The 12,589-nt window shown below is 42.8% G+C and overlaps 1 protein-coding gene across 1 annotated transcript in view; it reads right to left on the bottom strand.

Annotated features, from left to right (window-relative positions):
- The window catches only part of LOC148539613 (electrogenic sodium bicarbonate cotransporter 1-like), a 325,398-nt gene that overhangs the window by 29,311 nt on the left and 283,498 nt on the right, over positions 1-12,589 (bottom strand). Inside the window, exon 20 of the mRNA XM_088451237.1 lies at positions 2,998-3,141. Coding sequence (XP_088307363.1) covers positions 2,998-3,141 — 144 coding nt within the window. The remainder of the gene's footprint in view (positions 1-2,997; positions 3,142-12,589) is intronic.

The following is a 12,589-nucleotide window of genomic DNA, read 5'->3' as shown; positions in this document are numbered from 1 at the left end:
ACATTTAAAATTAGGCAAAGCCCCAGGCCCAGATGGCCTCTCTAGTGAATTTTATAAATTCCTAGCTCCTAGCATTGGAGATTCTTTAGTATCTTTCTTTAACCATATTATTACCTAAAAATCCCTTTCATTATATTTTAATTCTGCAGTTATTAAAACACTGCTCAAACCAGGTAAAGATCCCACCCTTCCAACTTCGTATAGACCAATATCTCTCCTAACCGTTGATTATAAACTCCTAACGAAAATATTAAAACTCATTCTCCCTAATATCATCCTCATCAAACAAGATTCATTTGGGGAAGACATTCTGTGGTCAATGTTAGAAGCGTTATATCAGCCATCTATCATGTACGCTCTACAGATGATCCCTCCCTATGCATTATAGCCTCACTAGATGCAGAATAGGCTTTCGACCTCGTTTCATGGTCTCATCTCTATTATACTCTACAACAATTTGGCTTCCCAGATTCCTTCATAGATACTCTTTGCACACTTTATTCCTCTTCACACTCTCAACTTTCTTGTAATGGATTTCTCTCATCCTCATTTCCGATTTGCAGACAGGGCTGTCCTCTCTCCCCACTTCTCTTTACCATAGCAATTGAGCCCCTGGCTATAGCCATTCATTCATCACTTCTAATAAAAGGAATTACAGTGGGAAAGGTTGATCTTAGAATTGCTCTTTTCACTGACGATATGTTGCTATTCCTCTCTGACCCTCTTTATATACTCCCAGTAGTAATGGATATCGTAAAATCATTTGGTCTTGTGTCAGGTTACAAGATTAATATAGCCAAATCTGAGATCTTAAATATTAGTGGGAATTTTTCTTGCCCTCCCGAGGACTCGGACATATTCTCATTTCAAGTAACCACCACCCAAATAAAATATCTAGATGTGAATGTTACAGAAGATCTCTCTACTCTTTACAAAGCAAATTTCTCTCCAGTTATTTCTAAAGTCATGTTATTGCTCGATAATTGGAAATCCCTACCCCTCTAGGTAGGATGGCGGTTATAAAAAGTATCATCTTTCCAAAGATCTTTTATTTTTTTCAAATGTTGCCCATCGCATTGACTAAAGTTGATGTAACAAATCTTGAAAAAATTATGTCTAGATTTGTATGTCAGAATAAGAGACCAAGAATAGCCATGCAAAAACTGAAGGCTACACGTGGTGATGGTGGGTTAGGGGCCCCGGACCTCACTTCTTATTCTCTCTCAGTCTTCTTTAGATATATCAGTGACTGGATATTGGAGAAAGGTACCTATAGAGATAAACTCCTACATTTAGCCTTATTTGAACCCTATTCTACAAGTTCCCTCTTACATACTAAAATCTCAGATGTTCCAATCTCTATCCTATCCCATATTATGTTTAAAGATACTTACTTTGCTTGGTTGGCCATCAATAAGAAGCTTAATAGAAATCACTTATTCTCCAAATTTATACCATTATGGGGTAATCCATCTTTTCCGCCGTCTTTAGCAAATATACATTTTCTAGAGTGTAGGAATAAAGGTCTAACTTGCTCTTTTAAAGTTTTTCTCTATATTCATTTTTAGATCTCCAACAAAAATGTAACCTCCCTAGACCACCATTTCCACATTTATCTACAAGTAAGGCGATATCTATCTTCTGTTTCTCATCTTGACTCCCCCAACCCAAAACCTGATTGCTTAGATTCTCTTCTAAGCCTCTTAAAAACGAATTCATTTAGAACTAAATATTTGTACACTCATCTTTTACCCAAAATTCCCTCCTCACAATAGACAGTTCTAGTTGCAAACTGGCGGGTCGATATACCGGAGATAAAAGACCTGACAGACTTAACTTCTCACTCTGAAATAACTCTACATCGCTTAAGGTCAGCGTACTTGCAAAAAGTGCACATACATACAATCCATAGGGCCTACATAACCCCTGCCCAAAGATGACATATGTCTTCAACTGAGACGGGTACATGTTTGAAGTGTGGATTCCATTCAGCTAATTTTATTCATTGTATGTGGGAGTGTCGTAAAATTAAACAATTCTGGAATAAATTTATAGATTATGTTAATGCAATCTTTTCACTAAAAGTACGACCTGAACCACAGGCTTGTTTGTTTTCCGCATTCCAAAATTGGGACCTGGGCTCCATCAAAACAAGTATCCTGCCACTTTTGACCAGTCTAATGACTATAGGGAAAAAGATTATACTTATCCATTGGACAGTTAGAACAGCTCCTACTGTTACGGAAGTAAAACAGAAATTGTTACAGCTCCTCTATTTTGACAGACACTCTACTTTCCCGGATGTTAATAAAGGGGCAGAGAAATTTTACAAAAAATGGGAAAGTTATATAAATAAACTAGATACAAATACTCAAAATTATATCGCTAAGGTTTTTGAGTCCACCGAGTGGGTTCTACTTAAACGTCTTTCAAATACTTCAGATTGACCATTTATATCAGGCAGGCATTGCCGCTCATCACTGTTTTACCTTGAATAATTTGGATTAGTGTAACTTTATCTGTTAAATTTAGGGTCATCTATAATACCTTATTATTGAGATTCATGTATTACTGAATTCTTTCTATATTAGCTATAACAAAAGTGTTGTGCCCTTCCATCCCTTCTTCCCTTGTGTCTTACCCCCTTCATGTTTAACATCACCCCCTTTAAAAAAAAATATATATTATTTCTTCTTCTGTTTCTTTATATTTACTCTTATTCGCCAATATTTGTATTGATGCTATGCTGTTTATTATTTTGGTACAATGTCCTTCACTAGATCACATTAACAGATCTACTACTATATTTGTTTTATCACCATAATCTCTATATGTATTCCCTGTATATGCTGTATAGTGTGACATCATATTGTCTTATGGCATTGTACAACTTTACAACTCTAATACATTATATTGCTAAATGTATTATTTACTTCATGAAAAACTAATAAAAAATATTTAAAAAAAATAAATAAATTGAATAATATCTTGTCTTACATCTTCACTGTCGCTAGAATCTAACTCCTCTGTCTTTGGCTCTTCCTCACTGACTGCTTTCTGTAAAATATCATCCAGCCATCTTAGATCATGAAAAGAGAAAATGCACTCCATTGCCTTCCGTATACCAACAAGGGCCAAGAGCTAAAACAGAGTGAAATAAGACATAAACTTTAGATTAAATGCAGTGCCAACAGCTGTGGCAGAAGAATATTAAACTCAGTCTAGCCTTTACAGTTTATTACAAAATAATAATATTTCAGGTCAATTTGTCCAAATGTTTGTAAAAATAATCATTACTGAGAAGTGGCTTTAAAACAATTCAGATAGTTATTGTTTATCTAGATTATTATTTACACTTAAAGTTTGCATCCCATGCCTACCACAACATGATAATTAGAAAGCAAATTTAGAAAAGGAAAGCAGGCACTGTACACAGACATATGGGGCATGGGAGGGGCAGTCCACAATAATTATGGAAGGCCAGAATTGCACATTTCCCTGTGCACCTCTATGGGGTAATAGGAAACAATGTTGCAATGTTGGTGGCTGGAAGGTGCCAGGGTTCAGACTATGAGCCGTATTCAATTTGGAAGCGAAAAGTCGGTGCTGGACTTTTCGCTCCACTTTGCTGATTTTCTGGGGATAAAGTATCGGGCGCATGCCCGCTTTATCCCCGTATTCAATTTAAAAATAGCGAAAACAGGACCCGGCGAATTTGGATCGTCGAAAAAAAACCCTGGAATCTTCAGGAAATATTCTAGGGACCCCCCTAAAGATGTCCAGACATTGGGGTTCAGTCTGGGTACCCCCGTTTAGCCCTGCAGAATGTGTTCTGCATTTTTAAATAGCCGCGACAGGTGTTTTTTCCGACATTGCAGAAGTGATGCAGAAGAGCACTTAGCTTTTTTTTTTTCGTTTTTAGAAGTGGTTCCATGAAATTTGGGGTACATGAAAATGGGTACTAGCATATTTTTAAGCCCCTAAACTAATTTTTTTAAAAATTCAGCAGAAAATGCACCTGCCGCTACTCTGCACAATGAAGAAAACACCTGCCGCATATAAGTGGTTTTTAGTTTTTTTTTTTTTTCACCCCCCCAAAAAGTTATTTTTTGGGGGTATCCCGATTTTTTTTTTTTAACTTTTTTTTGCACATTTCGTTTTAAAGGGGTATTCAAAAGGGTGCTGGCTATTTTTTTTAAGCCTGCACCCCTAAACCCCAAATCTGCACTTTTTTTCACCTGCTAAAGGTAATTGAAAAATTATCACTGTTTTTTTAAACTGATTTTCCACACCATCTATGAAAAAAAATGGGAATTTTCAGGAAATATGCCTGGGACCCCCCTAAAGATGTCCAGACATGGGGGATCACTATGGGTACCCCCATTTTTGCGTGCTGAAGAAAGTCGGGATTTGTAATAGCGTCGGCAGGTGCATTTTTGCAGCTATGAAGAAGTGGTGAAGAATAGCACGTAGATTTTTTTTTGGGGGAAAAAAAACTATTCCCATCAAATTTGGGGTACATGAAAATGGGGGTAAGCATTTTTTTAAGTCCCTAAAGTTATTTTTAAAATTCTGCAAAAATTCACCTGCCGCTTCTCCCCGCAATGAAGAAAACACCTGCCGCATACATGGGAACCCGACCTGAATTAATTTAGATAGTTTGGCACTTTGTTCCCCTATTTTTTTTTTTTAACCCCCAAAATTAAACTCAATTTTTTTATGGTGTCACAATTTTTTTAAAAACTTTTTTTGATGCAGTTTTTTTTTTAAATGACACTCCCAGGGATGCATGCTATTTTTTGTAAGCCTGCACCACTAAACCCCAATTCTGCACTTTTTTTCGCCAGCAAAAAGCTGGTGAAAACATATCCCCATTTTTTTTATCATTGATTTTTCGCACCGGCGGGGATAATCCAAATAGGCGAAAATGACGTCATCGGCGATAAATTATCGCCAATTCCGACATTTCACCTCAAATTGAATACGGCCATATATCTTCAGCACCTCATGACTATCACTGCTGATTTAATTGCCCCCATTGTGGGAATGCTCTTCTACTTTTATATGCTGATCATCTGTACTGGGTCTAACAGTAGCCCACGAAAAATCAGAACTATGACTCAGAGCCACATCTGCATTCACCATTGCACAGCAGCCAGTTTGTGAGTTCAGATGTCTGAGTGAGAATGTTGAAGCCTTGATCTATACATTTTTCACTCTGCACAATGTTTGGGATGCTCTTTTTTAATGGTCTATAGTTTAAAGCTGTATTTACAAGACGTAAGGGGCCTTTGCATCAAACGTAATCATGTGCGGCACTTTCTGTATAATTATCACTAAATTAAGGCAAACGTCTATATTCTTAAGCCTTTAATCCATGAGATATTGCAATTATCTACTGGGCTAATAGCAGAATCGGCGCTCACTGCCATCCCCATACAATACATGTTGATGTTGCAATTGTGCTATTTATCCAGCTCTAAAATCTAAACATTTTCAGAGCCTTACTCTGATAGCTGACACTCTCTCAGATGGAGTTAGCATGCTCTCTCCAATGGGAAGAGTCCTGGGGTACATTTTCATGTACTTGGGTGTGAAAAAACATGCTTGTTATTGCTGAGACTCGTGTGTGTCTTTCACACTGTTTTTCACGCTTAAACAAATGGATTTACTAAGAATCGTGTTTGCCTATCAGATAATGCATAAAATCTACCATTAACAGTAATAGCCAAAACCCGAGTGCTGCAGGACTTTTGCTTTATACAGAGTAGCCCCAATGATTCACAATTCTATGCCCAACTGCAAAATGAACTAATAAGCCGATGTGTGTACCTGACTGACAAACGATGCGACAGACAACATATCGTGCGGTAGTTTTTTACCGTACAATCTGTTGAACGACCACAAGATATGTCGTTCACCAGCCGCCTCCGCAAACATGGAGTCGTTCATCAAAATGACAGATTGAGCTGCATGCAGGCTCAATCTGTTGATGCAATGAATGAGCCAGCAGGAACACACAGGGACTTTCATAGTGGGTACACACTAGCCAATGTGGACGATATGTTGGTCCGATCCGCCGGATCTGGCGACATATCTAGTATGTACCCACCAATAGACTTTGAGGGTGTGTGTGTGGGGAGGAGGGGGAGACTCAGCATTTCTGTTTTCGTAAATGATTGCAGACCATTTGTTACCTATGAACTGATTTGATTTGAACACATTGGGCCACATTCTGAGTTGCATGCAATGTGGGAGTATATCAGGTTGCGGCTTAGGATCGGCCGTTACTCACTTCAGCGCCGGCTTCCCCTGATCTCTAGAGCAGTCAGATGCCAGGTGCGGCGGTGAGGATTATACCTGGGGTCCGCTAGGATATCCATGTGCTTGCTCCATGCTTGCTCTGCGGTTGCCGTCATGTGCTTGCTCCATGCTTGCTCTGCGGTTGCAGTCATGGACGCATCCATGACAGTCTGTTTTCTTCTGTCTAGCCCTTTACCCAATGGTAGCATTGGATGCTGTCAGTTGACAGTGTCCTCCAATGGACAGCTACCTTAGAGTATATACCTGGGCTCTGGACAACAGGAAGTTGACTGTACACCGTCGTTACCTCCAGTGTTAACTTGCTGTTGCAGATTTCCAGGTTCCAAGCTCTGTTCCTTCTAGAGACTTATTCCTTTTGTTTACACGGTTTGTGTACTCAGAATGTCTTCTGAGTACAATCTATTAAGAGTCATCTTCTGTGCTAGTTCCGCAGCGTGTATACTCAGCGCAATATTCAAGTACCATCTTTTGATACCAGTCTTCTGTTTCAGTGCTGCGTCTAAAGCCACAGTGCATGTACCAAGTACATTATTCAAGTACCATCTCCTATATCATTCTCCAGTGACAGCTCTGAAGTTATTGAGGGTGTACGCAGTACATTATCCAAATTCCATCTCCTGTGCAAGCATTGCGACTGAAACCACCTGTACACCATTTCAGTACAATTTTCCAATATATTTCTCCTGTGCTTGCCCTGTGACAGTGTTCTTCCATTTTTCCCCACTTGTGCCGGATACCTGACAAAAGGGCCGTGACCTCCCTACTGGGTGCAGCCTAAGCCAAAATCCCACTTGGAAAGGTCACTGGTGAATACCTCCCAGTAGGTTAGACTTCGCACCTTTAGTCAGGTCTCGCCATGGGTGCCGAGAGGGGGGGGGACTTACAGTGCCCTCCTCCCAGGCGCGCAGCGCCGCGTATGATTATTTCTTTATTTTTTTAAGGAGGTGTGGCCACTCCTCCCACGATTAGGCCATGCCCCCTACATTACACGGGCCCAGCCAGGCTCTCAACGGCCCTGGGTCTCGCCAACATCCAGTACTGGTGGATGAGGAAGACAATAATCCAGGTCCCTCGCCTTCTGGAGGAGAATCACCTTAGCCCGAGCGTGACAGTGTAATTCTGAACATCTATGTGACTATCCACTTGTGAGAGCAGCAGTCATCATTAATAATGGCACTCAGGGGTGCCACAACGATTATATGTGCCGCAAAGGGGGGGGGGGGGGGGGAGTCAGGGGGTGCAGCAAGGATGAGGTTGAGGGGGCAGTTTTGTAAACAAGCCCAAGGCAGGAGCAGGAAAGAGGAGAAGGAAGGACAATGTACACCAGAAACACTCTCACAAAGAAGAGGGAATGATTACCCATTGAAGCCAGGTGCCTCTGGGTGGGTGCCCTGTGGACCCTATGGGCCTCAAAGAAAAATAGTTAACTAATATAAGTCTACCATAACTTTTATTTTCTTCTTCAGGCTCCATAGGGATCCACGGGGATACCATGGAGATGTCCTAAAGCAGTTCCCTTAAGGGTGGGGACGCTCCTGAGCAGAAAGTGGAATCCACCACCCAAAGGAAGCATCCTGATAGGCATAGGTGTCAAAAGCGTAAAACCTGAGAAAGGTGTGGTCAGAAGATCATGGGCCGCCTTGCACAATTGTACAGCAGAGGCACCATGTAGAAACGCCCACGATGGTCCCACAGATCGAGTAGAGTGTGCTGTCACTGTGTTTGAAACAGGGAGACCAGCTTGCATGTAAGCCTGAGAGATAGTCATGCGCATCCATCAAGCCAGAGTCTTCTTGTTAACTGGCCAGCCTTGTTTGTGAAAGCCATACAACACAAAAAGAGCATCTGATTTTCTAAAGGAGTTGGTATGATCCACATAGATGTGGAGAGCACGAGCCACATCCAAGGAGGCTTCTACGGCAGAAATGTGTGAAGACTGGGAAGCAGGAACCTCAATCTCTTCATTAATATGAAAACAGGATTCTACCTTAGGAAGGTAACATGCTTGTGTATGGAGGGCAGCTCTATCCTGGTGAAAAAACAAAAAGGGGGAGTGACAAGAGCGCTGCCAAATCAGAGACTCTGAAAGCAGGAGATAGCGAGGAGAAAAATTGTCTTCGCTGTCAACCACTTAAAGTCTACTGTGTCCAGAGGTTCAAATGGGGGAGCCTGCAGAGCCTTGAGAACCAAAGACAAATCCCACGGTACCATCGGAGGGACAAACGGTGGCCGAACTCAGAACACCCTGAAAAAAAGTTCTAACATCCGGCAGAGAAGCGATCCTTCACTTGAACCAAACTGACAGCGCAGAAACCTGTACTCTCAGGGTGGCCAGGCGCAGACCGAGAGCTAACCCAGCAAGCAAGTACCCAGGAAACCCTAAAAACCTTTGGGTCATACTCTCTGTGGGAACACCATTGACAAAAGGAGTGCCAAACTGTGCAATAGATGCGGGCAGAGGAAGGCATTTGTGCCCTAAGCATCATCTGAATCACAGAGCTGGTGAAACCTTTGGCTCTTAAGATGGAAGACTCAAGAGCCACACCATCAAAGACAGACGAGGTAGGTCCAGATGCAAGCAGGGACCATGCGCTAACAGATCCGGCCATAGAGGAAGAGGAAAAGGAGTTTCTATGGATAGACTCTGTAGGTCGGTGAACCAATGGCGCTTGTGCCAAGCAGGAGCTACCTTATTACTGTGCCACCTTCCTGCTTGAATTTCCTGAGGACCCTTGGGAGGAGGGAAATCGGAGGAAAAAGATACGCCTTTTGACTAAATGTGTCACATGAGCATCCCACAGAAGGAGGAACTTCCCACTTAGTACATTTGGCAGGTGGGAGAGGGTACAAAGATGCTAATATTTTTGTAACATGGAACCATTTATCAGGAGTATGCTTCCCCCATGAGTTCAGTCAGCTGCTCAGACTTAGGAAACTCAGCTTTAACCACCTTCTGGTGTTTAAACACTGGAGCCTTAGGTCTAGGAGATGGCTCGTCATCCTCTATATTTAGGATTGATTTGACCGCTTTCACCAAGGAAGTGGTGTAGAAGGATGGTCTTCCTCTCCTGAGATAGATCCTGGAGAAGAACCCAGCACATCATCTAACTTCTCAGAATCTACATGCTGGGCGGACTTGACAAGATGATACCGTCCGCTTAGGCGCTTTAGTGGCTACCGATCTGTTTGCCTGCAACATTTGTTGAAATGCAGACGACTGAGCTGTACTCTGACTTGAGTGGGCATAAACATCCATCCAGGAAGGATGTATTGGGGGGACAAACATAGGCTGAAACTGCTGTGGGTACCCCATTATGGGAGGCAGCATAGGAGCAGCCAAACAGTCCACTAGCTGCGTCATAACCTGAAACAAGGAGGACACCCAGGGTGGCTCCTGTACAGGTGCTGGTAGACTGGACTGGTTAGGTGGTTCTTTATAACAAATAGCACACAAACCATCCTGTATAAAATCCAGAGGGGACAAGCCCACCAAACAGGTTCTACATGAAACCAGCACAGGGACCTCAGCCTCTTGTTTACCCTTACCCTTAGACATAATAAATGAGTGCAAATGTGACAGCCTTCACAAGTATCAATAAATGTGAAGTACAATAGAGAAAAAAAATCCCCCACCCACCTGTAGCAAAGGGTTGAGGAGAAATAGCAGTAATAGTTATAACTGACATTACACAAAATAAAGGCAGTATATCAACACAGCAGAGCTAGCATAAGTCACATACAATGCATAAAATATACTTGCAATGGGCTCTAAATAAACTACTCAAAACACAAGGTTTGGTAGGATTTGAGCGCTGTATAACTTGGCCTTTGGGGAGAGGTATACAGGGAGACTAGACCCAAAACCTCCCGAGACCAGCAACTTCAGCAGAGAACTGACAAGTGGTTGCTGGGCATCTCATATACAAAGTAGGGTAGAAGGAGCATCCCAGATGCCGAAAACCTTGGATGGATCGCCGCCTGGGCTGGGGGAGGGCTGCTGGGGACAGCCTACCTCCCCTATGCTGCATTAACCCCCAGGTGTGCTGGTATCCCGTAGCAACTGCTACTACCTTCCCCGGTGCCAGACAGATATGCCCCGGTGGTCTAGTAGGGGAGTGGACACACCGGTTGCCCCACTACAGCGACCTCCAGTGGGCCTCCATTGCCGGAGGTACGGACTGTCACACACTGTTTCCCGTAAGAGCTTACCTGCATCTCCGTGTTCCCAGCTGCAGTCCTTGGTCCGAGCATCGCCGCTAGCTGAGCTCTGCTGGTGCCCGCTGAAATCACCAGTCCGGTTACTGGTGTTGCGGCGCCGGCAGAGGTAGATGGAGCAGCAACATCGGCATCCATAAGGACGCCCAGTGCTGCTTGCTCTGAAGAAAAATACAATAAAATAAAATAAAAAGCTTGGGACTATTAAGCAGCCCGCCTGTTAGAAGGTTCAAATGATCCTGCCGCACCGAACAAAAAATCTACCTGCCTAGGGCCAGGGGCGGGATATATGTGGGGGAGGACCGAGGTATCCTGGTAACTAAAAGCTTGACTATTTGGTGCCTAGATCACTCCAACCACATTTCCCCATGGTATCCAGTAGATCCCTATGGAGCCTGAAGAATAAAGGTACTCTGTATTCCTGGCCAGGAACAATAAACATCAGCTAGTGTTAACTCTATTTGAATACTGCTGACAGAATATACAAACACTAACCAAAACTGCCGAGGCTGAGACAAGTTTCTAACCACTTACTATACTAACAATTAGATGCTGAAATCTGGTCCAGGTCACATCTGCTAAATAAGGACTGCTTATATTAATATATTAACTGAATCTAGGCCACATATGCCAAATAAGACTGCTTATTAATATACTAACCAGACAGCACAGGAATTTAACTTGGGTTATATTTACCAAATGAGACTGTCTAAATGGATAGTGCTGGAATCAAGTCTAGGTTAGTTAAATAACGTTGGAATTGCTAGTTTCCTGTACTCATCATTTCTTTACCTATTAACCGAAGCTTATAGGATAATGGCAATTGGATGCTTTTGTATATGGTTTATGTATGGATGGATTAATGTCGATTTTATTTTACATTTTTAGACTGGGCTGGTGTTTTTGTATTTGAATTATATATATATATATTTTTTAACACTAAGGACCTCATTCAGAGCCACTCGCAAAAGGTGAGCGCTAGCTCTGAATGAGGGCGGCCGCATCTAAAAAATGATCCGGCCTCCTGGCCGCTCGCTAGACTGTGGGTTACCACCCACAGCCTTAACGAGCGACCAGGATGATGGTCAAGACCAACGCGACCATCGGGGCTTGCGACGAGACCCTTGTGGTAGGCTCTCGTCTGCCGCAAGCCCCAGAGAGCTTTCGGCTCTGATAGAGCCGGGAGCTCTCCCACTGACATCACTGGTGATGTCAGTGGGGCCGCCCACAAACGGCAAGCGTTCGCTTGGGAACGCCTCCGTTTGTGAAACCACCCCCCGCCACGCCTACAAAACGGGGCGAGCTGTCGATCAACATCGACAGCCGCTCTTTTTGTAGTGAGAGAATTTCTCTCTCGCCCTGGGGCTTGCGCACGCGCAGTGCGGCCGCTGCACATGCGCACAGCCAAACATCGACCCGCTTGCGAGCGCTCAGGAGCTTGCGAGCGGGTCTGAATGAGACCCTAATACTGAATCATTAGCGCAGTCTTCTTTTTTTGAATTTTGGTGTGCTGCTATATATGAGAGAGGTTTGGGGTTCCTTCTGAGATGGCTGTAGGTGAATTCAGGGGTGTTTATATAGGGCAGCAGCGATGTGTATTGCCGATTTGTGATTTCTTGAAACAAAACTGTAAGAGAAAGAAATCCTGTAGATAGCATATACTGTACCAGAACTTGCTCAGATGTTTCAACATATTCTTTATTGAAAATGTTGAAGAGGTTACTGTGATTGCTGTCTTTTTGTAGAAGTTTTAAATAAACCTAATTAGTTAACCTAAGGCGTGAGGACAATTCTGCAAACAGTTTGTGGGAACCACATGTGCCCTTGTTAAGATATAGCCTAAGACCATATTCTTGTTGAGACATCTATTTATCATTTCATTAATTTCATATTCTAAAGCTTGTGCCCCCATTTTTGAAGTGAGCAGAGACAGAGCCAATCAGACCATTAGACAAAAAGAGTGTGGTCTTGTGGGAGAGTGCCGGTGTGGGGAGGTATACTACTGTATAAGGGAGACTAGCGCTACATATGTGGCCAAAGTAAGAATTAG

The sequence above is a fragment of the Taudactylus pleione genome, unplaced genomic scaffold (assembly GCF_031769625.1).
Source record: "Taudactylus pleione unplaced genomic scaffold, aTauple2 ptg000025l, whole genome shotgun sequence".
Taxonomy (NCBI): Eukaryota; Metazoa; Chordata; class Amphibia; order Anura; family Myobatrachidae; genus Taudactylus; species Taudactylus pleione.
Note: the sequence above shows the minus strand (reverse complement) of the source record. Positions and strands in the feature narration are given on the sequence as shown.